General features: G+C 35.4%; 1 protein-coding gene across 1 annotated transcript; it reads left to right on the top strand.

The window, feature by feature from the left end:
- The first annotated feature begins 856 nt into the window (after positions 1-856).
- Positions 857-27335, top strand: LOC117332846. The gene is made up of 10 exons (XM_033891897.1): positions 857-1181; positions 9103-9399; positions 10668-10692; positions 12574-12611; positions 12930-13109; positions 14723-14878; positions 17226-17417; positions 19790-20089; positions 22677-23234; positions 27283-27335. Exons 1-10 carry the CDS (start codon positions 857-859, stop codon positions 27333-27335), a joined length of 2124 nt encoding a protein of 707 aa, XP_033747788.1.

The raw sequence follows: 27335 nt of genomic DNA, 5'->3' as shown, positions 1-27335 counted from the left end.
AAAAGAAAATATAAAGAAAATATTTTTTCGTTTGTTTTTTCATTTAATTTTATTTTTGTATTTACCGGACCGCCGTTTTTAATTCCGAGTTGTTAGCAGAAGAAGGCCAGAAAATGTCAATAGTGATGATTTTGTGTCTTTGATTGCTATAAATGTGGATTTAATAATAGATTTATGAAAAGAAAATATAGCATTGTACCGTAAAAGCTGTTTATATGTAATTTTGCTGTTTGATATGATCAAATTCTAAACTTTGACAGTCTTGGCAGTGTGAATCCGCCTTAAGAAATAATACAGGTTGCACGACGCACAATATAAGTTTCCCGTTGTCTCACTCTCTTACATTGTTGGAGTAGGAATGTAATTAATACACTTTTTTTTTATTATTGCAGATGCACGACAAGAGCAAACAATTCCTTCTCAACCTTGAGTACATGTAGTTGACCTTATTTAAGGATTCCATACCATTCCAGTTTGAATTCAATAAGAGATTCCATGATGAATCACTCCCGGAAACCTGATGGGTAGCCATAATAGAACATGGCTATATGTCATGTAATTGCCAGGAGGTGACAGAAGTGACCAGTTCTGTGAGGCTTTGGTGGAGGATATACAAGTATTCCTGTCACTTCTATATCTCATCCTCGGGTAAGGTAAGATACATGTTTATGGATATGCGTGTTATCTATGGATGTAACTTGCTGTATAGGAAAGAGAACAACAGAATCAAACAGATTAACAATACTTACATCATGATAAACATTTGATAAATAAAATACCAACTAAAATACAATACCAGGTAATAACAACTAAAAGTGACATTTTGTTTGTTTTCAGATTATAAGCCACCTACACCATGGCTACTAACCTACCCACAACGGTTATTGACATCCATAACACCATGGTTGATAAATTGTCGCAAAATACAACACCAGAGGATTTACAGAGATTAAAAGATCTTTATAACAATATTCCACTTACCCGAGTTGATATGATAACAATAAACACAGTGCCTGTTCTGATTACTCGCCTCATGGACGAAAAAATAATTTCTTATGGAGACTACAAAATCTTAGTACCAAAACTGGAGTCAGTGAAGCCTATACTGTGTGATATCGTAAATCAGTGCACTGAGGATATCAGGAGAATACTCAAATCGGAACCAGAAACCGAAAAGACAGGTAAGTGGTAATAAGGTTAATTGGTTTGATCATGCATGTTTTAAATTTGTGTTTTTGGATATGTAATTTTCAACTGTACTAAAGTTAGCATGATGTAGACAAAGCGAATTAGAGCTTAAACTGTACATCATCTTACTTTTGTATGTACTTCCCTAAACTTGTTAACACACACTAGTATTGTATATATATATGTAACTAAGTCTTTTTCATAACGAAACCATGAGCATAATGTGGAATCGTCAAAGTATTGCACAAAACGCACAAGCTTGTCAGTACCTTTAAAAACAAATTGAAAGTTAAATGCAGTCGAAATAAACAACACTCCATCATACTGCTGTTCCGTATATCCAGGACTCGTCAGTGATGTTAAGGCCCTAAAGTGGTAGTAACTAAAAGGCGACCAAAAAACTAAAATAAGGTTGGCAAAATATGAAAATCTGGATTGGGAGAAGCAAACAACCTATGATTCAATCATTCAGTTCATTATTTTCAGTATATGATCTCAACAGAATGATAAGTACACATACATGTATGTTATTGATTGGTTTCCAGTTGAATGTAACACATATATACATGTATGACAGATTATCGGTAAAAAATATCTGTGTATTCTGTTACCTGGTAAGATTTCTTTACAATTACATGGTTTTTTTTATCAAGGGCTACCGAGTTATTCAAATTAATGACATTATTTCAAGGTCACAGATGCCATGTAGGCTGAATTCTTTAAACAACTTCTCAATAAACAAGAGGCACAGAGATTTGATATTAAACCTGTAGTATGTGGGGGCTAAGAGCTACAAAGTTGGTTCAAATGCATAAAATATAAGATAAAAGACTCCAAATCTTCATATAAATAAGTTCATTAAAAAAATAGATGTTACACAACTAGTAGTCGTTGTAGATAGTTTTTAAACGAACATTAATGTTCGGTTATTGCAATCAAGAACTGGACTGAGAAATATGACCATATTTGGTAACCACATTCACCAATACGCCATCTACTGTCTGTTTCAATGTAATATGGCTGCCCCCATTGCCTTACGCTTCAAATAATTTACTTGCAAAACATCTTCGTTTTATATACAAATGTAGTAGTTTTACCAAACATGTTGAAATATATTCAGTAGATGTTTTCAAGATGCATACGATTTGAGAAATGCATAACGCTAGCGAAATGTTAAGACTAAATGAACCTGAACTTTGCGAATAACTCCAGGTCAATCTATATTTATGTAAACAACTATTGCGCAGGCGCATTCGTCTCCGGATGTTTAGAAAGTTTTGCTCTTCCGTGTTCATTCCAAAACGGCTGACATTATAGCATAGGTCTGAAAATATGTCCGCGATTTACTTAAATGTGTAATATGAATATTCTAGAATGTTACATCATTATCAACTAGGTATGTATTTCTATAATTTAGAGAAAGAAATATATCAATAACGGCATACGAGACGATACATTGTATCATACTATAGGTTACTGTACGTGTTAACGGTGTTTGCGAGAAAGAACTGTACATATGTATAGCCTTACAATTAGGTGGCATTTGTGGTCAAGGGTGACTGGTCATAGCGTTAACGTTGTCATCGATTTCCATATACCAATTTCCTTTGACGAAAATGACCAAAAAATCAAATGCAAATGATAATATCTTGTTATGTGCACGGGATTGCTTATGTAGGCGATACTTGGAGCGTAATTACTGTTGTAAGGGAGGTAACTGCAAGATTACGGAAATCAAAAGTTAAACCAATGTTGATTGGTCGATTCTTCCTTGACTTTGGCAGGGGGTTTACAATCGAAGTGACAGATAACTACGGCAATATTCAGATGATATCAACAATAACATTTTTGGATACGTGTGGTTGGCAGTTGTCATGCTTAAAATGAACAATTATATAGCTTGTTTTTATTTCGGCAAAGACGAGAATATTTACTGAAACAGACAACACGTGAAGCGGACTTGGAAATACCGAAACGAAGAAAAATGGGGCTTTATTATAATATAAATTGGCATTATTTTTAGAAGGTTGACCAAAATATATGTTCTTCAATGCCTAATTGTATCATGTATAAAATATTAGAGGTTTATTTGACCGAATTTTAAATTAATTATTCATTTGCGAATCGCGGCCCGATGGTCGTTAGAGTTGAATTACCGAAATGGCCGATAGTGGACCCAAAATCGATATTTTTACGAGAATTTTTTTTTCATTTACCTGGAAGTATTTTGAAATAATTTGTAAAATACCGAATTCATGACCAAATTTTCGATAGTGACGAACTACTGAGACGGTGTTAAGTTCATGTTAAGTCAATCTGATTAAAATCAGCTGTTACATGGCTACGTTTACTACGTCTACGAGGTAACTTTTTTTAAAGACGGAGATCCGGATTACCTAAAAACAAATGCAAAAATACTTGTGATATTCACTTAATTTGATATTCAGCCGTTAATTGTTATCTGTAACTTCCTATATATTGTGATTGATACTCTATATAATATTGCTGTGGAACTTGTGTTATTTTTCAAACAAATTCATTTTAATAATTTGTTAATTTAGAGTTTTCATCAAGTCATGATCAAGACTTGAAATTCTCACTAAACCATACTTCAAACACGGAGTAATCAATGAATTGATAAACTGAAAATTGAAGTCAAGCAAATGAGTTAATATTTACCTTAAATATTTTTTCAATATACAACAAATCTTCAGATGACTATTTGTGCCATGCTGTTACAAGATTTCAGTTACAATTCTAAAATTGAATTAGTATGTAAATATATGTTATCATGTCAATATCCACAAAGCGAGTGTAGTCTACTGTACTCAAAGTCGTGCCAGTAGATAGCGGTACATATACTTACTGCTTACATCTAGTGCTTACTTGTGTGAACTATAAATCAATAACAAAATGGTTCATATATTTCTATATATAACTTCACAAATTATGTGGTGTCTGAAGATCTGAATGAAGTTAATAAGCAATGTATTAAATTAATTTTATGAAATATTCAAGTCACAGATCATTCTCTTTTAAAATATTGATTTCAGGTCCATTTTGGTAATTCAACTATGACGGCAATCAGGCCTCGAATGACGAATGATTACACAAAATTTAAATACGTCTCGGTCAAATAAACCCCTGATATTTTACATATGATTAATTCTGACATTGGAGAACATATAATTGTGTCCATTCTCTAATATAAGCACTGGTAGAAAGTACAGAATAGAGCTTCATAAATATATTATCAAAATTACTAATTACCCCGGTAAATATAACATTTTACATAAACCTCCCATGACTGATGGTGAACTTAAACTAGCAAATCTCCTGTGTCATTCCAATTTTGATGTGTAAATATATACACGTATGGTATATATATAGATATAGATATGGAATGATTCACAAATTTGCATATACAGTTATGGAATCTTATAACACCCCGAAAAATGTTCTCTCCACATAAAGGATGCGATTTGTGCAATTACATTGCTGAACTGTGTCTTTTCCTGTTTGCTGAATTATTTGATGAAGATAGTCTTTATATGGTTGTTATTCTTTATCACATTGTGTACAATACTGTAATTATACCAGAAGTATATCTTCTCATATAAAGACTTATTAACATCAAATGATTCCTGAACAAAAGGAGTCAAGTTTTTTGTTTTGAAGTACCATACATCCTTGAGTACAGTTTCAATAGGATACATTCCTAATCACTATGATTGGATGATCAACATAGGAAAGGGACAATAAATAGGGAATGCGTCATCCCATCGAATAGACTGTAACCTTTATCAGCTTTGAAGTTGAAAATGAAGCTTGAAGTTTTCTTTTCCTGTTTGCTGAATTATTTGATGAAGATAGTCTTTATATGGTTGTTATTCTTTATCACATTGTGTACAATACTGTAATTATACCAGAAGTATATCTTCTCATATAAAGACTTATTAACATCAAATGATTCCTGAACAAAAGGAGTCAAGTTTTTTGTTTTGAAGTACCATACATCCTTGAGTACAGTTTCAATAGGATACATTCCTAATCCGGGCCTTGATTAGCAGCTCTGGTTTTGGTTTTCAGTAGTTCTTTATGTGTGTTTCATCATATTAAGTTGAAATATGCTTAACTAACGATGGAACTAGCCTAAATTTAGTGCATATTAGAAGTTGGCATCAATAAGGTCACAGAGTCCTGGCTGTATTATAACTGATAATGCCTTCCCGAAAGAAAGAAGACATATTTTATTTTCATCCATCCAAGATAGATCAACAAACTTCCAATTTCAATTAGGACCTGACAGAAACATGCATGTGTTCAATCATATCAGAACGGCTGCAAACATTTCAAATTATTTGCAATTAATTCCTAAACCAATATCAGTAAATTTATCAACTTAGAAGATTACTGATTTTGCATTAAACAATAATGTTCGTTTACAGTACTTCCAGTACTTTGATTCTTTCATTTTAGCTAGTTATTTTTCAGAAGTCACAAAAAAAACGAGCTTTAGCGAATAATCAATTCTCAAAGCACCAAATTGAAAGAAATCCTAATATATATTTTAAGATATGACATAAAACATCTTCGAATTATTATTCAAGGTCGCATGGGTCAAATAATCTCAATAACAAAGAGGCCCAGATATCTGATATCAACCCTTTAGCATGTTGGAATTAAGGCTACAAAGTTTGGTTTAATGAATGACCTTGACCTCCAATCAAGGCCATAGTGTCAAATAGGCTATATTCTTTCAACCAAATCTTTTCAATAACCGAGAGTCCCAGATACCTGATATTCAGCCCGTTACATGCTGGAGTAAAGTGTTACAATATTTGTTTAAATTAATGACCTTGACTTAATTCGTTAACAAAAACGAATGTGCGGGGGTAAAGATAAATTATGATTGTACTTTAACATAATGCAATTATGCTTAATGAAACACGCGTCGTGGTTATAGGCATGCTGCTTATTCGACTGTTTTTTCCTGGCTTTTACTGCCTATTGTTTATTTCAGTATTTAATATTTGTTTGGATATCACCGCCTATATTTTTCGACCGAATTCTTTGAAACGTAGAATGTATTAAAGTCATGATATAATATTATGTTTCCACGCATAAATTCTTATTCAACTATTTTTTCAAAAGTTATTGCTGGCAATTTCTGATGTTGCACACTTAAGTGCCTGTTTTCCTCAATTAAACTGTCAGAAAATTAAATATTGACTTTGTAGTGAACAGTGAAATATATAGCATGCCAGATAGCCACACTACACTTCAGGTGATGTCAATTTTATTTTAATTAAGGATTAACATCAATTATTTTTTCTGTTAGACAGTCATAACAGAAAAAACTGGAGTGTACTCTAAATAAACCGCGAAGCGGTTTATGACAGTATAACAGAAAAAATAATTAATGTTAATTCTTATAATTTGATTTCGTCTTATACACACCAACGCCAGTATTAGAACATGAACGTTTAGTACATTCCGGATTGCAGTCCGGATCTATTTGTTGATCCCTTGTTTATACTCGCCCCTCATGTTCCGGTTTATCATTATTAAATGTTCCTCTCGCACTACGAGCTGTGTTGTGGTTGTGTTCCTCCCAAATAGTGGCGCAAGATATTTCACTTTCTTTGACGAACTCTTTTTTTGTGATAAATTATTACGCAGCGTCATCAGCCAATAAAAAATGATGTTACATTTCGCAACGTCAAAAATTTTGTTATGGGGGTATAACAAAATTATTTCAGCCAATGAAAATGCTTGTTTCATACAAAATTAAATTATTAGACGATAGTATATAACAATAGATGACATTAAACGGGCGTACATTGTTCCACTCTGTTTTTTTTTTTACATCATATGAAATATACAGCTAATATTTTAACTCATATACAGTTTGAAGTTCTACAATAATTACATATTGTGTAGGTAAGTAATAATTGTAATCCCATCTAAATCAAATGTGTTAATAAATAAAGCAAAATTGACAGGACTGGTAACAGTCCCTTTTGATGTTTAATTATTTCAGAAAATGAACTCGTAGTTGTACCAATATATATATATGTCAAGTAGTAATAACGACAGTACAGACAAGTAAATTGTCCAATTTTCGAGGCAATCTGCCCCTTTATCAAGACACAGGTAAATTACATACGATCACATATAGACATAGAACATGGAACAGTTACACAAATATGGTAGGTATAAACAACAAAAAATATCGTAATGTTTTAAAAATGATCCCCCTCGGCCGATACTTAATTCGCCGAGGGCCTATTATGATTAATAAGGAAACATCTTTGGTGGTGAACAGATGCTAAAAGTAAATGAATGAATGAATGAATGAATGAATGAACAAATAAATAAATAAATAAATAAATAATATAACTTAAAGGTTTAACAGAAAAGCATCGCGGGTCGATTCGATGTGATGGCATGCGCAGCGCGTGTTATGTCATGAATGTTTTTTTTTTTTTTTTTTTTTTGTCCCCTCGATATATACATTTCGTCCCGCAAAACTCGGCCCAAACAGCGGGTTGCAGTGACAATATCGGGTGGCCAATCCCATATTAAAATTAGTTCGTTTAAACGAAATGGAACAAATATTAAAAACATATAGATGTTATTGTGTAGAAAGGTAAAATTTAGGCATTAGAAACCAAACAAAAAGGTGGTCGAAAGATCCTATTATCGTGACGAAAACCGAATGTCAGGACGACTCGTCACAAACCGACAACATGTACTCGCCCAACTTATTCAGCCAATCATGATCAGCTGCTGTTTCATGTAACCCAAGTCCCTAAGGAAAGTGTGTTTGTGGGGCCTGTAGGGGTTGGTCTGATTAATTAACATATGGAGTGGGTACTTCCTATAAGCGAGAATAGAGATTATAGGAATAAGGTTTGAAGAACAAACATATACATCCCTACTAAAAAAAGGATGGCGTATATATACGTAGGACTACAGGTGGAAAAAAGGCGGGAATTCCCCAGATGGGGGTTTCCCCGTCCGTTGAAAGGTCCTTTGATAACACATGTGCTCCTATATGCTATGAACCTGTGCACAATATTTGTTGTGTGTGGCGAGAATATATATATATGTGTATATACATTATATGTACAACTCATATCCATGTACATGTATGTAAATACATTGCGATCTAGGTATTCTATATCATCTTATAGACGACTTCCACAATGATCATGTCAGGGTATCAGGCCGACCATCACTGCGCCATTGAAACGTTCTTTTTTTAAGAACGCCGATGTGGCGCAGCGGTATAGGCTGCGGATATTTCTGGCTAGGCGATTGGGTGCCGCAGATCGTGAGTTCGAGGCCCGGTCAGGACACGAGTCAAAAAGTTGTCTTCCTTCGTCATTTGTGTTGCTATTTATATATCTATTGATTAGCACAATGTATCATATACGTTATACACTATGTGTTGGTGATCCGAAGATTTAGATTTGAATTCCTGTCGTAGTTGTACCGAGAGAAATATTTATAATAAAATATATAAATATATATATATATATTTTCAATTAATGATTTTGTTCAAATCTTTAAATCATATCTTCTCAATTACCAAGAGATCCAGGGTTATGATATTGAGGCAGAAAATGCTTGGATGAAGGGCTACATTCCAGCATAACATGCAAATATAAAGGAGTACAAAGTTTTGGTCAAGTATATGACCTTGACCATTTTCATAGTCGCAGGATTCAAATGTGTGAAAATAATCGAACAAATTGAAAGAAAGAGGCCCTGGACTATGCCAGTGGCATGCTTGGATGAAGTTTGTGTTAAGCTTTTGCTTTAGTCAAAATTAAAACATTACGCAATACTGTGTTTGACTGGGTTGATGATACCATCATATACATTATTTCACATGATTCTTTACAGCGGCGGAAGATCCGGTTATTATGATGTACGAGCCAAAATATCACACCAGAGTAGGATCCACGGCATTCTTGGATTGTACAGTGCATCCTGTACCAGAAAGAATTTTATGGAAACGAAACAAAAGTCCACCACCAACGGGAAAACTTTTTGCTGACAATCGTAAATACCATTATAGGACAACATCGCCTACACTTATGATAAGAAACCCGAACAAAATATATGATGAAGCTCACTATCAATGTACGGCAGAAGCCAATGGAAATAGAGTATATGGCGATATCGTAGAACTAAAAGTGTGTAAGTATAGACTATTGCACGTTTGCAGATAATTTCTTTCATGGTTTCAAGCTAGATTTGTGGTACATTGATATTTATTTTCCTAATATAAAACGGATAAAGGTACAAAACAAGTAGACTGAGATAAACAAACTTTACTCTAAAAGAGATATATAAAGTACTTAAATATCTCAAACTTATAACAGTTTTCAAATATATCTTTTTGCTCAAAGCAATGCTCTATATACTATAAAATGGATCCAAATCAAAACACTGAGAATTGTATTAGGAGCAATCAAAAACACCCTCAACAGTTTATTTGCGAATTATCTAACAAATTTGTAAATAATATTGAAATACCATTTATATAAATATCTACTTTACCACCAAATTAAATGGTAGACGAAGCAAAACAAATAAAATATAAATGTTACAAATATATAAGGTTACAGACTCTTCAAATCACAATGAAATAACTTCATTAAAGAAATAGATGTTACACAACCATTAGTCGTTTTTATAGTATTTCTTTCACTCAAGTAAGTTATTTTTCCAAAGTCACAAAAAACACGAGCTTTAGCGCATAAGAAAGAAATCCTAATATATATTTTAAAATATGGCATAAGACATCTGCGAACAACTCTTGTGTGTTATCAATTCCAAGACATCGTGAAACGGCCTTTAAGCGTTAGCCAATGAAAACACACATAGTCATGTGATTAGAAAATGGTCCCAGTCAAAGATCAACGTGTCAACCAATCCAAACGCGTTTAGAGTTTATTTCACGCGTGGTATAAACTGTTTGTTATTAAACAGTTGTATTGGTTATTTAATGCCTTGGGAGTTTAATAACACCAACCGATTGCGGTAGAATATAATATTTCAATCGTATAAATTTTGATGAAATTTCCTCTAACACTACACCACCTTTAATATTTAAACAGATATATTTATGACTATTTCGGGTGACAAATATCCAACAATCTTGAGTCCTGTCCTAAGGTGGTGTATATTGAGTCCAAACATCTTGTGTCCTGTCCACAGTTGGGGAATCGAGTTGAATTGATCTCTTTCTACCTTCTACACTTCTCTGCGTGTTACTGCCTTACTTCTCAAACTTATTTCAACTTATATATCACGAAAGCACAAATTGATAATAAAAGGTCGGAACTGAATAGTTATTAAGGGGAATGTCAACGAATAGTAAACTGAAAGAGAATGTAGTTAAAATCAGATGAAATAAGACCTACATTTAAACCTGCATTTTGATTATTATTTCTTTCCTACAGCTGATGATGAACCAAGGGAGAGTAGGTATGTAATGACGACAATCGATCATCCTACATACAGGTGAAGTTATATATTCAAGAAGGCTTTCAGAACTCTCTGGACTATTAACAATTTACATGATATTAATTATTCTAAACAACAAAGAATATAGGTAAGGGTAACAGAAATTGATCACTGCTCCTGTAATATAAGTATTGACAACTTTATATTTTAGAAATTCTTAGTTTTTGTTGTACCTTCAATCATATTATCATAGGGATATTGAGGTAAAGCCTTTAAATCCCTACTTGCCCTGAACGATTGAATGGGTTTTGATGAAAATTATTTTGAAAAGGAGATATAATGTGGTTTAAACGGAAGGTGTGACTCCCTTGGGGCCAGAGGGGCGGAGTCCAATCGGGAAATTTAGATAAATACTTTAAACCCCTACTAATCCTGAACGTCTGAATGGAATGTGATGAAATTTCGTCTTGAGCATTATTGGGTCAAAAAAATTAATCTTGTAAAACTTGAGGATGTTGTTTTCCTGGAGCAGGAGGGACTGGGCCAAATAGGGAAATACGGGTATTGATTTCAATGAAATGATCTAATAAAGGATGTGGTACTCATGGAGCAGGGGGGGGATTTGTTCAAGAATGATAGTAATTGGTCGACCTGTGGTTTGAACTATTGTTGGGAGAGGCAGTTCAAAAGAAGGAGATATTTGAAATATAAGCTAAGAATATTTTGCCATAACTACTGAAATATACTGTTGAGCGATAAAAGCCCTCTGGGCCTCTTGTTTCCTAACTAAATATGATGCTGACACTTTTGGAGTCAAGTATTATTGTTGCAGATTGCGAAACAGGAAAAACATTGCTGGTTTTTTTTTTTTTTTTTTGCTGAATTTGGCATGTTCCGAAATTTGCCATTTTTTATGAAGATGTTGGGGAGGCAAAACGAGGACATGTAATTGATTAAAAGATACCCCCAATATGCTAGTTATCCCCAGTCGAAAATAGGAAGGGATATTGTAAATTCCCTTACCGTAAAATAACTCACGTTCATACCGACATGTCAATCTTAAACCATGAACATTGCTCCCCTTTTGGGAGTGCTTGCTTGGAATAACTTTTTTAATCAAAAGGTCCGAGATTAAAGTCATTGTTACTCCCCTTACTAGTTCCACGGGTGGGGGACTATTTTTCTGCTGTGTCAATCTGTTCTTTTGTCCGCCCGCATTTTGTCTGGTCACTAGAATGTCATATCTGGGTCTTGGAAATAATCTTCACTGACAGTAACCGTAATTATCCTTTGATAGAAGGCATCCATGTTCCCGATTTATGTGTTAACGAAATTGTGTGTTACACATATAAGTGCAACCAGGAACGCTCTGTATTAGGTTTGTCGTTTGTTGGTTGGGTGGCTTTATCACCTCTTGAATAGCAAGAGACACTTTGATGCGGAGTCTCTTTTTAGTAGCTGGTGGATACCTTATTAAACCACATACGCGACTTACGTCGCATTCAGATTAATTAGGTAATGTGTCTTGTCCAATGACACAACCACGTCACCACAAACCGCTGCATTCCTCAGTTTCCCGAGAAACACAAACTGACACTTGTGAGGAACGTAAAACTACCCATCCCGGACATTCATCTGACGTTACATAAGCCGACAGAAATCTTCTGTGCTAGGATGAAGGAATGCTTACATTGGTTTACCATCAGTACTTTCAAACCTATTGATTTTTTTTTTTTCAATTTAAGTAAAACCCTCTTTAGACGTTACTTGTAATTAATGTTTCAGAAATTCAGATTTTATTTCAAAGAAACTATTCAGTAGAATGTTCTCAGACACACAGCTGTTCACAACGTTAAGAATTTAGAAATTTAAGACTGGACTAATGTTGTGTACTTTTTTCAGTACAACAGAACTTCATCCACAACAGAGGGGTGAACGAGGTGGGTATACTTTTGTACCTTATTTTTGTAATGTTATTCACAGCCGCCATTAGCATTTGAAGATAAAAACAAAAAAGTGTTAATAAATGCATGAAGTCAAATCCAGTCAAAGAGATGCCCCTTCCCTGTGTTAGATATACTTATGAGCATAACAATAACAATTGGTAATTTTAACAAACTACATATTCAGAGAAACGTTTTGGTATGTTACATGACTAGTTTTATGCATTTTTTTTGGGGAAATTGATTCGTGCTTGAAATGCAACATGATTCTGCTATAAATTACCCTTAATGTGAATGACTTGATAATCATTACAGCAATGAAGATGAAGACAGTTTACACTGTAGCCTTGGTGTTGGTCATTTCTGGAATACAAAGGGTGCTGTTTGACTATGATCATGGATCCTCGTTGTCATATCTAACAAGCAATGGATGGACTTTAATTGTTTCTACGGTGGCAGCTCTATTTTCCGATTGGCTCTGGTGTCGTTTCAAAGGTATCTACCGGTATTTCATTTTCACTTGATGACAGCATGCTTTGGTATCGTAATAGTCTTTGTAAGAAACAAACATAAACATTGAATCCTCAACCTTCAAAAACAGAGAACTTGATTAACGTCTTTTTGAATGTTCATCGAGTTAGGAAAGAATAATGCCATTGTTCTTTGTTATGTAATTAAAACAACATCAGAGATAAGATATCAGCCTGTAACATGCTTGGGTGAATGGTTTCCAAGTTTGTTAAAATAATTGGATTCAAGGGCGCGGCGTTGAAATGGCTAGCATCTTTAAACTATCAAAAAGGCCCTTGCATCTGATATGTCCCTGCAGCATGCTCAGTTTGACAACCAAATTTCTTCAAATGAATGACCTTGATCTTCATTCAAGGTCGTAGGGAGCCAAAAAAATAAAATATTTAAACAATGATTTCTCAATGACCTGGGACAAAATTTGCTGGAATGAAGGGCTACACAATTTATTGACATGAATTAACCTAGACTACAATGAATGTTGGTTATTAGTCGTTATCACCTTAATATCTGCATAAACGACTTGGACAACTCAAATTTGGTTCAGAAGCATGTGAGCGATACAGGAACATTGGGCCCCTTGTTTTATATAGGGTATTCAAGAAAGAAACTTTCGCGAAATTATCCAAGAATTTACATATATATGTATCATATTCGGGTTGTTATACCATGAAATTACACACAACCATTTCACATTATACATCATTCTACAAAAGTGTGTTGCTGTCACGTGACTTTAACCAAAAAAGTCAAGTTAGTAAATCAAAGATTCGACTTATCAACACAAAATTTCGATTTATTTCAGGAAATTTTCTGTCAGCGGGAAATCTGACTAAAGTGATTGATTCAAAAGTTTTGATAAGTCATTGTGTATGAAACTAGACATGCAGATTCAGTTCATACTTTTATAAGACATCTCTAGTTCTGGGTGTAGACGTACTGCTGGGGTCGTGGAATATGTTCATTAAAATTGTGCACATTGCATGAAATAAGACAAACACAGTATTTCAGACATGTCTATAGCATCCCCAGTTCTGTGTGTACAATTCAGATCGACATTACACAATTGTGGTTGTCTGAAATAGCACGTATGTAGAGCAGATGCGTGGATGGGGCCGCGGTGGCCGAGTGGTTTAGGTGTCCCGACACTTTATCATAAGCCCTCCACCTCTGGGTTGCGAGTTCGAAACCTACGTGGGGCAGTTGCTAGGTACTGACCGTAGGCCGGTGGTTCATTGGTTTCAAACCAAAACAAACCAAATCCTTTTGTTGGAGGTAGGAACGTTAACCACACTATGTAAATAATAAATTTTATATAGAAAATATAACATTCGGCAGAATATAACAACATTAAAAGAATTTAAACGCTTCACGAAGGGAGATAATATTTTACTTCTTGTTCTTACTTTTTGTCTATTTTATTCATGAAATATATTCCTTTCAAGCAAAACCTTTCAAGGCAGTATTGTCTTGGGATACTATGAACAGTTTTACCAACTTTACCAACTTGTATTGTGCGGTGTACTGTCAAACAGTCAACACACTACTAATATACATTGGTTTGTTGTTGTTTTTTGCAGACATCTGTAGTCCTAACCAAGGTTGCTTGATGTTGTTTAAAGCTAGAAATGCTAACATTGACATGGAAAGACAAGAGTCGAAAAAAGACATTGAAAGCACATTTGCAAAAAGAACTCATCAGGAAGAACGAGTGAAGAATGTCCAACTGAAAACTGGTAAGTGTGTTGTACATTTTGAAAATACCAAATCGTCGTATCAAAGCATATGGACTGGGCACCGATTCCCAGCCCAAGGTCCATATACGTGTATATATATTTAAAAAGTAGTACGCGTTTTAACTTACAAGAAGAGAAAGCTGAACAAACGCTTTGAAATTTTTACCAGTCGATAAGCCCACTTAATTATAAGTGTTGAGCTAGTTATGTTAGGTAGGCATGGAATGTCAATAATGAGTACCTATTTATAGACATAGTTGATGATTGTGATGCCCTTACATCTTTGATACAAAATCGCGTTGAAACCAATGAACTAAGTAGATTTTTTTACATACAAAAACTGTCCTGCAGGCAAAAACCAGGCAAATTAAAATATTCAATACAATATTCACTAGAAATACCTTAAAATATCACAATAAATCAGAAACATATAGAGTTTCTGAATTCACTTCATCAAATTAAATACTGTATTAATATACGTTCAGTTGACACACGTACAATTTCCCTCAAGAAGCCAGCTAAAAATTACAGTTTCTACATTTTATGAGGCATATTCTCTAAAGCAGTCACCATCGCACAAACCGACAACAAATACAAACAAAAATATAAATAATCGTCGAGACCCTTGAAGCAGAACAAGGATAACTAAAAGTTAATTGAAGTTTTACGCATGACTATATTTTAGCTATCTTTGAGAATTTACATTCCTGCATATAACTAGCTGGTAACTCGTGAAAGTAAGTGTAATATTTAAATGGTAGAACGCGGGGCTACGTAGGAGACATGTCGCTGGTTCGAGTCCTGGCACGGGCGATGTATCGTTGAACAAGATACTTTACTCAATTGTGTTCTAGGCGACTCCGCTGTAATTGAGTACCTGGTATAGGGCAGTGCAAGAAATGTAGCATGTAAGTTGTTAGCGCCGAAATGGGAGTTAGGAATGGCATTTGCTGGTTACTAATGCCAAAGAACTACATATGATAATTAGTGAACCGCTTTGAGACTGGTATGTTGACATATTTCCAGAAGTGCTAATTTCACATAGGAGCCTGCCTCCTTCCCATTTCCTCTAAGCTATATTACATTGTACTATATGTTTGTTGTTCTATCATTATATCTTCGTCCGTTTGTCCGTCTGAGGGCTTTTCTTGGCTGTAATTTCTAAACCGTTCAACTCAACATCACAAAACTTTCTGTATAAAGGTTAGTGTCCTAGTTGTACCTTTTACTATTGATGACATTTCATTTCTATATAATATATGTTATCATAGAAACAAAGTAAAAAAAACAACAACAGAAAACTGCTGTTCACTTTCCTTTCCGGGCTACAACTTCAGCTTGTTGTCACTACTTAAGATTGAGCAGCTAATTATTTCTTGGCTGCATATGCAGTCTCTTTATCTTCTGTTCCTGTCAGGTTTTTCCCCAAAGGTATCAAACTTGATAAAAATCCTTTATTGCTGGCAATAGTTTTGTTACCCTCACAGTCCCGGATATTGTAGTAAAAACAAATTTCAATCGCCTTTTACTGTTTTGTACTAAACTTAAAGGTTAGCATAGAAGTTTTACTCCTAACAGACACCAACTGCTTCCTCGGAATACTAACAAAGTCTTGTCGTGGTTTTGTTACGTTGGCATGAAGAAGTAGTAGCAGGTTTTACTTTGAAATTAAATTGAAAATAACTTTCTGACTTTGTAAACTTTATTTAGTTAACAGCAGTTGCGAAACAGGTTATATCAACTTATATTAATCACGCTTATTGGCCCGGATGGAAGTGCACGAGGGGTGTTATTGTGGTTGGGCAGGTGACCCAATTCCTTTTTCACGTCCGATTGGGGAATCTAACCCCGGTCGCCAAGGTGAAAGGCAAATGCGTTACAACTAGAGTGTTTAAATTCAATTCATCAAATTAAACATTACTATGCGTTTAGTTGACACATGCACAATTTCCCTCATGAAGCCAGCTTAACAGTACAGTTTCTACATGTTATGAGGCATATTCTCTAAAACAATCACCATGTAATTCAAACAGAAAGCAAATACGAACCAAAATATAAATACTCGTAGATATCATTGAAACAGTACAAGGATAACTAAAAGTTCACTTCAGTTTACTCATGGCTATATCTAAGCTATCTAGGAGAACTTTTAAATGTAATATTTAGTGATAATGTAATTATGAAGTGTTTATGTCACTAAAATGAAGATTCGATATCCAGATCATAACGTTAATTACATTTATGTTAAAAAGGGGAAGATTTGCACTTTCTCAAACACTTATACTATTCGCTAAAGATAGTGAAATTCCTTTCAAAAAGTGTTTTTCTTTGTAATTTTACTATACAGGTTCTGTACAAGTATGTATATATATTACGGGTGCTAGGAGTCCATCAGAACCATCTTCTGTACATCTCGCTGAAGAGTTTAAGCATTACCTGCTGGATGGTGGAACCATACAACTAACTGACGAATCACAGACAGTGTTAGATATAGACAACGATAGTTTCCAGATAATACCACATAAGGCAAGAGAGGATGGTAAGTTATTATTTTATTGAACAATTGATATCAGCTTACAAACTGAAAAAGCATCAGTGTAATGACGTATATTTATGATATTCACCAATGCATCATCGAATCGATAAACAACGGTAATAAGTACATTTTGTATACTATAAAATCAACATATATACAACAGTATATCTAACAACCACAGGCCTCGTCTCAATACACCAAATACACAATCAAGATAAAGAACTCCATCGACCTAGTGAAACGACCCAATTCCGAGAAAATTGTGATTGTCGACAAACCTTCATCAATTGATAGAATTGTTGCAATCAACAGACAGATAGTTTTTATATTGCCTGAAAAAGGTATCACTATATGTCGACGTTCGTGGTCTCGGCTGCGGCTGCGTCTGCACAAACGGTTTTAATGCGATAACTTGAGTTCTAATGAGCCAACTCAAACTTCGTACAGTGCTTTAGTACCAAAATTGCTTGCTTGGTATTACTTTTCTGGTTTGAAGGTCCAAGGTCAAAATCACTGTTACTATTGATAGAAAAATGGTTTCTATGCAATAGCTCGAATTCCCTTTGGCCAATCAAACTCAAACTCATTGGGTCAATCAACCTAAAAACCCATATAGTGCTTACTGGTTTCTGTATGAAAACAACTTAAATTTTGCATGAAACTTGCTTTGATTTGCGGAGCAAATCATTTTGATTGCTATGCAATTACGACACCTCCACTTTTGTGGAATTCTTGTTCTTTAATTTGTTATATGATTCAATATATATCTTTACCGTAGAACTAATGAAACATCAGTAGCATAGTATATGGTTTCTGCGCCTTTGGGGGTATGCCCCGACCCCTCAAGATCCCCTATCCCCTTAGGGTGTGCCATCAAACGGTGTGCCCCCAAACTGGTAGCCCCCTACCCACAATACCCCCAGGGATATTACAAGGGGGTTAAGTATATATTGTTACCTGACCCAAAGGGTCTTCTGACCCTAACTCCCAGCGGTTACCTCTCGAGATTAATATTCACTGTCCTTCAAGGCCCCTCTCCCGATTGATGAATGGCTCCAAGGGGATGCCCCGCAAAAGATGTTGATGGGTATAATGTTTACCCGTAATGACCCCCTATACGTTCACAGCTCATTGAATTACCGTTGATCAAGATAAGACCTTTAAACTATTGTAAGTGAGATGACAACTTAAGGGGTGCATTGTTTTCAAAAAGTTTTATCTGTTGATAAGACCTTTAAACCATTGTTAGTGGGATGATCAGTTTTGTACTATTAGATATGTTTTGATATCCTTCCATAAACCTTGGAGGAAGGCTTCGTTTTAGATGACTAAAACCAGTGTGTATGTATATAGGAATATTATATTTGACTCTCGTCCGTCGACCGACAGTCCGTCGGTCCGTCCATTCACCTCTCAAGTTATCTTCTATGCCCCTAAATATAATCCGAGGCTCATTTAGAGGGCAAGTCCACATTATGATAGCTGATTTTAAACAATTATTTAAAGGTGAGATGACCAATTCAGTGATGTCGTACTCCTGATTAGTTCATGTATGACTTAAATATCAAGAGTGAACATGTAAATGTTATAGAGGCACTGGTGCCTGCCCTTAAAAGGGCCATCTGTCCTGTCCCTAGCAAATGAAAGGCTATCAAGTTTGTTCAAATAAATGACATTGACCTACATTTAAGGTTAATTGGTCAAATAGGCTCAAAATGTTAATGACTTCTTATTTATAGCAAAGAGGCCATAGGATTTGATATTGGGTCTGTGGCATGCAAGGATGAAGGCTTACCGAGTTTATTCACTTTACTGGTTTATTTACCTCCTTGGTAGATACTATTAAAACCAATATGCTACCTTTTCATTCATATAACCAATGTAACCCCATGAAAAAGAATTGTTTAGGTACAACAAGCTACAGAAATTGAAACCGAACGCAAGTTTTGATGACTTCTATACTTATTTCAAGACATTAGGCGGTAAAAGAGATTTCGGTTCATGGTGGTGTTGTATTTAACTACTTATTTAATTAATGAGAATTTCACACTTCCAGAAATTGAAACGGCAGTTTCGAAACTAAGAAAATCTTTTAAGTCACATCCTGAAACTATTCACTAGTGACCTTATTTCGAGGCTGAATAAATTGGCGGAAGAGAACAAAATATTATCGGACGGCTAATTTTGTTTCCGTTCAGGTATGCGAACTCTCGATTATCGATACTTAACACCTTGCCTTGGCGACACAATTTGTCACCGAGTACGGTCTTTATACGACCTTAGAGATAACAAATGAACAAATATATCTGATACAGATTATGAAGCAAATTGTTACGTGTCCTTGATATTTACTTTATATTTCTTTCGTTGAATAGATCTTCCGTATGTCAACATCAGCCATGGCGAGTTCACTGTTCCCGTCGGGAAAACGGCCATCATCCAATCCTACGTCATTGCATCACCGAAGGTTACATCAATTCAGTGGTTTAAAATAGAAGGTGATGAAGACATTCCATTAGAAATAGATAACAAAAGATATTTCGGAAGCTGCGATACCACTCCAACATTAATTATCCGCAAGACAAACATCGACGATCAGGGACAGTACAGGTGTACAGCTACCAACTGTAACGGAACAGGTTGGAGCGATGTTTCGGTCCTGTCCATACAATCTGGTAAATACGATTTTATTTTCTATCAATGTAAAAGAAACAGATAATATTGGGCCTGTAGAATGCTTGTGTGAAGCCCTACCATAAATGACCTTCGCCTACATGTTATTCTGTGTTGATATCAAAGAAAACAATGTTTGAATTATAAACAGAACGAATTAGTATCAGATTTTGTGTATAAGACATCTATATAGATATACACAAGACAGTGCAACCGGTCCCAGATTGTGTATAAGACATCTATATAGATATACACAAGACAGTGCAACCGGTCCCAGATTGTGTATAATACATCTATATATATAGATATATATACAAGACAGTGAGACCTGTGTCAGATTGTGTATAATACATCTATATAGATATATACACAAGACAGTGCAACCGGTCCCAGATTGTGTATAATACATCTATATAGATATACACAAGACAGTGCAACCGGTGTCAGATTGTGTATAATACATCTATATAGATATACACAAGACAGCGAGACCTGTGTCAGATTGTGTATAAGACATCTATATAGATATACACAAGACAGTGCAACCGGTGTCAGATTGTGTATAAGACATCTATATAGATATACACAAGACATTCAGACCTGTGTCAGATTGTGTATAAGACATCTATATAGATATACACAAGACAGTGCAACCGGTCCCAGATTGTGTATAAGACATCTATATAGATATACACAAGACAGTGAGACCTGTGTCTGATTGTGTATAAGACATCTATATAGATATACACAAGACAGTGAGACCTGTGTCAGATAGTGTATAAGACATCTATATAGATATACACAAGACATTCAGACCTGTGTCAGATTGTGTATAAGACATCTATATAGATATACACAAGACATTCAGACCTGTGTCAGATAGTGTATAAGACATCTATATAGATATACACAAGACATTCAGACCTGTGTCAGATTGTGTATAAGACATCTAAATAGATATACACAAGACATTCAGACCTGTGTCAGATTGTGTATAAGACATCTATATAGATATACACAAGACATTCAGACCTGTGTCAGATAGTGTATGCCTTATACATCTATATACTTATACAGTGGACTTTGTCTTAACCGGACTCTCTCCAGTCGGATCTCCGTTTATACCGATCAGATGATTTAGTCCTGAAAAATTCCTTCTTTATATGTAGAAGTTTAACTCTGTCTATTCTGTGATCCGGCCAGTTTCCGTAGTGAACACTTATCCCACAGCTATGGTGTTGAGGTTTCCCGACATGACAGTTACCCCGCAGTTATGGTTTGTGGGTTTCCCGACTAAACTCGTAACCCACAGCTATAATTCGGAGGTTTTCCGACTATACACTTATCCCACAGCTATGGTGTGAAGGTTCCCCGACTAAATATTTACCCCACAATGGTGTTGAAGTTTTCGTAGTGAAAACTTATCCCCCAGCTATTTGATGAACGTTTCCCGATCACCCTACACGCATGTGGATTAATGTTGCGTTCTATTCTGTAACTCATTGTTGCAACTGGTACATTTCGATGACGTCATATTGTTTACAGATCCCTCGTTGTGTCTGCACTACCTGGCACGAAGGCTTTATTCTGTGTTGCTTAGTGTTTTTGTTAGTTATATTAAACTTTAATTGATCAAATATGGTAAAGCAACCTTAATTAATACGAGGTATTTTACCTTAATTAATACCAGGTTTGAATGTGGTCTTCAACTTTCACTGTATCAGTGCATTTGTGATCGCAGCACCCCATAACACTATAAATCAATAACAGATAAGAGCATGAAAGTATTTGTACGTGATGAAAGAAAAAGTGCTGTATCTTCTTACGAAAATGACAAACATCGACAAAATTATTTTTAGAATGAGTAAATTAGTCGGCACTTCGACAATTAATACCAGTTTATAACGCCGTTATATAACTGTACGTGAATAAATAGAGGTATTAACGGCACTTTTCCTCATTTTCTAGGTAAGATGGACAATTTGACAATATTCGTTTTGTTTAATTATAAATGCAGCATTAACCCACACGACCAGCTATGGTGTGAATGTTTCCATAGATGACACGCACACATTTATAAATTGTATGAATGTTTCTATAGTGGACACTTACTTATTCATAAATTATGTGAAAGTTTCCATAGTGGATGCTTACTTATTCATAAATTGTGTGAATGCTTCCATAGTGGACCCTCACTCATTCATACATTATGTGAATGTTTCCATAATGGACACTCGCACATTCATAAATAGTGTGAATGTGTCCATAGACTACACTAACTAATTCATAAATTGTGTGAATGTTTCCATAGTGGACCCTCACTCATTCATAAATTGTATAAAATGTGCTAAAAAACTATATGGTGTGCACGATTCTCTGGTGGAGGTTTCCTCGGTAGAAAAAGGAAATAGAATATTCCAGTACCCGAGTTATTCCCGAGGTTTTAATGTTGAAACTGGGCTTATATTTTAAAACTTAGGTTCATTAGAATGTATTTTAACCTGATGATAAATTGCCATTTCACAAGGTTTTGTCTGACGATTGAAAACATGTGTATGAAACATAAAATTCATCATTGCATTTCGACAGGAAATGATGACGTCATTTCTATTGAAAAAGATGATGGTGCCGTTGGAACAGACAATGATGCCATAAGAACAGACGATGGTGCCGTTAGCGGTGACGATGGTGCCATAAGAACTGACGATGATGTCGTTAGCGGTGACGATGGTGCCGTTAGAACAGACGATGGTGCTGTTAGAACAGACGATGGTGCCGTTAGAACAGACGATGGTGCTGTTAGAACAGACGATGGTGCCGTTAGAACAGACGATGATGCCGTTAGAACAGGTGACGATGATGCCATAAGAACAGACGATGATGCCATTAGAACAGACGATGATGCCGTTAGCGGTGACGATGATGCCATAAGAACTGACGATGGTGCCGTTAGCGGTGACGCTGATGCCGTTAGAACAGACGATGGTGCCGTTAGAACAGACGATGGTGCCGTTAGCGGTGACGGTGATGCCATAAGAACTGACGATGGTGCCGTTAGCGGTGACGGTGATGCCGTTAGAACAGACGATGATGCCATTAGGGGAGGCGATCCCACTGCCACCGAACAATATCAATTCAAAGACAAAGGTATGATTGACAGATATGTTGGGTTAAATTAAAAAAAAAATATCCCTTTAAGTCCCAAATTATGGTTGAATCAAATACACATGATAGATGTAAATATCTTCAGATACTTTTCCATATAGAAAATGTGTAATGTTTTTACTCCGGGTCTCCGGTTTGCCTCTATTAAGGATCTAGCATTTTCTATAAATTTGAAAATTACTTGTTTTTTAATTGTCATTGCTGATGTTTTCAAAGATTTGGTAGTTTAATGATAGATACTCAATACCACGGATTGAAGGGCTGAGCAAAAACGGTCAAATTGACTGAAATATATCTGAACTCAGTTTATTCTTTTTGGTCTCTTGTTTAAATCCTTCTTTTGTGCGAAATGGTGTGTCTAACACCTGTCCCGTGAAGGGCGATATCTATATGTGAGGGTAATATTTGATATAATTGTGTATATTGTGTGTCTAACCCCCTGTCCCATGGGGGGATATATATATATGTGAGGGAAACATTATATATAATTGTGTATAAATGGTGCACATCTAACCCCTGTCCCCTTTGGGGGGCGGGGGGGGGGGGATATCTATATGTGAGGGAATAAAACCTCATATTGTTAGGGGCCACAGGTAGTGCAATGAAATCCTGGTTTCTATAATAGGATAACAATATTAATCCGATTAATTGAAGCAAGTTGATTTGTATGATTTTCAGCAGCTTATAACTAAGTTTACCGTAATGAAAGACATACAATCATATAGATAGGACAGTATTTACTGTAATAAAGGACATACAATCATATAGATAGGACAATGTATACTGTAATGAAGGACATACAATCATATAGATAGGACAGTTAATACTGTAATGAAGGACATACAGTCATATAGATGGGACAGTGTATACTGTAATAAAGAACAATCATATACACAAGACAATAAGGCCTTTGTCAGATTGTGTATAAAACATCTATATAGATATACCTAAGACAGTGAAGCTTGTGTAAGATTGTGTATAAGACATCTATATAGATATACACAAGACATTGAGACCTGTGTCTGATTGTATGTAAGACATCTATATAGATATACACAAGACAGTGAGACCTGTGTCTGATTGTGTATAAGACATCTATATAGATATACCTAAGACATTGAGACCTGTGTCTGATTGTGTGTAAGACATCTATATAGATATACACAAGACAGTGAGACCTGTGTCTGATTGTGTATAAGACATCTATATAGATATACACAAGACAGTGAGACCTGTGTCTGATTGTGTATAAGACATCTATATAGATATACCTAAGACATTGAGACCTGTGTCTGATTGTGTGTAAGACATCTATATAGATATACACAAGACAGTGAGACCTGTGTCTGATTGTGTATAAGACATCTATATAGATATACACAAGACAGTGAGACCTGTGTCTGATTGTGTATAAGACATCTATATAGATATACACAAGACAGTGAGACCTGTGTCAGATTGTGTATAATACATCTATATAGATATACCTAAGACATTCAGACCTGTGTCAGATTGTGTATAATACATCTATATAGATATACCTAAGACAGTTAGACCTGTGTCAGATTGTGTATAAGACATCTATATAGATATACACAGGACAGTGAGATCTGTGTCAGATTGTGTATAAGACATCTATATAGATATACACAAGACATTCAGACCTGTGTCAGATTGTGTATAAGACATCTATATAGATATAAACAAGAAATTCAGACCTGTGTCAGATAGTGTAATCTAATCAAAATTGCTGGCTTGGTATTACTTTTCAGGTTTGAAGGTCCAAGGTCAAAATCACTGTTACTATTGATAGAAAAATGGTTTCTATGCAATAGCTCGAATTCCCTTTGGCCAATCAAACTCAAACTCATTGGGTCAATCAACCTAAAAACCCATATAGTGCTTACTGGTTTCTGTATGAAAACAACTTAAATTTTGCATGAAACTTGCTTTGATTTGTGGAGCAAATCATTTTGATTGCTATGCATACGACACCTCCACTTTTGTGGAATTCTTGTTCTTTAATTTGTTATATGATTAAATATATATCTTTACCGTAGAACTAATGAAACATCAGTAGCATAGTATATGGTTTCTGCGCCTTTGGGGGTATGCCCCGACCCCTCAAGATCCCCTATCCCCTTAGGGTGTGCCATCAAATGGTGTGCCCCCAAACTGGTAGCCCCCTACCCACAATACCCCCAGGGATATTACAAGGGGTTTAAGTATATATTGTTACCTGACCCAAAGGGTCTTCTGACCCTAACTCCCAGCGGTTACCTCTCGAGATTAATATTCACTGTCCTTCAAGGCGCCTCTCCCGATTGATGAATGGCTCCAAGGGGATGCCCCGCAAAAGATGTTGATGGGTATAATGTTTACCCGTAATGACCCCCTATACATTCACAGCTCATTGAATTACCGTTGATCAAGATAAGACCTTTAAACTATTGTAAGTGAGAAGACAACTTAAGGGGTGCATTGTTTTCAAAAAGTTTTATCTGTTGATAAGACCTTTAAACCATTGTTAGTGGGATGATCAGTTTTGTACTATCAGATATGTTTTGATATCCTTCCATAAACCTTGGAGGAAGGCTTCGTTTTAGATGACTAAAACCAGTGTGTATGTATATAGGAATATCAGATATGACTCTCGTCCGACAGTCCGTCGGTCCGTCCGTTCACCTCTCAAGTTATCTTCTATGCCCCTTAAATATAATCCGAGGCTCATTTAGAGGGCAAGTCCACATTATGATAGCTGATTTTAAACAATTGTCAAAAAGTGAGATGACCAATTCAGTGATGTCGTACTCCTGAATAATTCATGTATGATTTAAATATCAAGAGTGAACATGTAAATGTTATAGAGGCACTGGTGCCTGCCCTTAAAAGGGTCATCTGTCCTGTCCCTAGCAAATGAAAGGCTATCAAGTTTGTTCAAATAAATGACATTGACCTACATTTAAGGTTAATTGGTCAAATAGGCTCAAAATGTTAATGACTTCTTATTTATAGCAAAGAGGCCATAGGATTTGATATTGGGTCTGTAGCATGCAAGGATGAAGGGTTACCGAGTTTATTCACTTTACTGGTTTATTTACCTCCTTGGTAGATACTATTAAAACCAATATGCTACCTTTTCATTCATATAACCAATGTAACCCCATGAAAAAGAATTGTTTAGGTACAACAAGCTACAGAAATTGAAACCGAACGCAAGTTTTGATGACTTCTATACTTATTTCAAGACATTAGGCGGTGAAAGAGATTTCGGTTCATGGTGGTGTTGTATTTAACTAATTATTTAATTAATGAGAATTTCAAACTTCCAGAAATTGAAACGGCAGTTTTGAAACTAAGAAAATCTTTTAAGTCGCATCCTGAAACTATTCACTAGTGTCCTTATTTCGAGGCTGAATAAATTGGCGGAAGAGAACAAAATATTATCGGACGGCTAATTTTGTTTACGTTCAGGTATGCAAACTCTCGATTATCGATACTTAACACCTTGCCTTGGTGACACAATTTGTCACCGAGTTCACTGTTCCCGTCGGGAAAACGGCCATCATCCAATCCTACGTCATTGCATCACCGAAGGTTACATCAATTCAGTGGTTTAAAATAGAAGGTGATGAAGACATTCCATTAGAAATAGATAACAAAAGATATTTCGGAAGCTGCGATACCTCTCCAACATTAATTATCCGCAAGACAAACATAAAAACATAAATGACCTTCGCCTACATTCAATGTTACAGGAGTTCCATATGTTAGAATCTTTAAAGAATGATTTCTTCATAGCCAAGAGACTCCAAAGATAAAAAGGAAAGAATAATAAAAAATAGAGAAAACATCAATATCACATAGAAACAATAATGATCATTCATTGGTGGGTCCTTGTGATATAAGAAAATACTTATTATTTGATGCCTGTTTGTAATAGTTTGATTCCTAATGGTAACACAGTGTATTGATGGCTGGTTGTCTATGAGTATTTATCCGGTATATAATACCATTCATTTACTTACAGGACCACCAGCAGCAAAAAGACCGAGAACTGAAAGAGTCCTGAACGGTAGGTAG

The sequence above is a fragment of the Pecten maximus genome, chromosome 8, assembly GCF_902652985.1.
Source record: "Pecten maximus chromosome 8, xPecMax1.1, whole genome shotgun sequence".
Lineage (NCBI taxonomy): Eukaryota > Metazoa > Mollusca > Bivalvia > Pectinida > Pectinidae > Pecten > Pecten maximus.
Note: the sequence above shows the minus strand (reverse complement) of the source record. Positions and strands in the feature narration are given on the sequence as shown.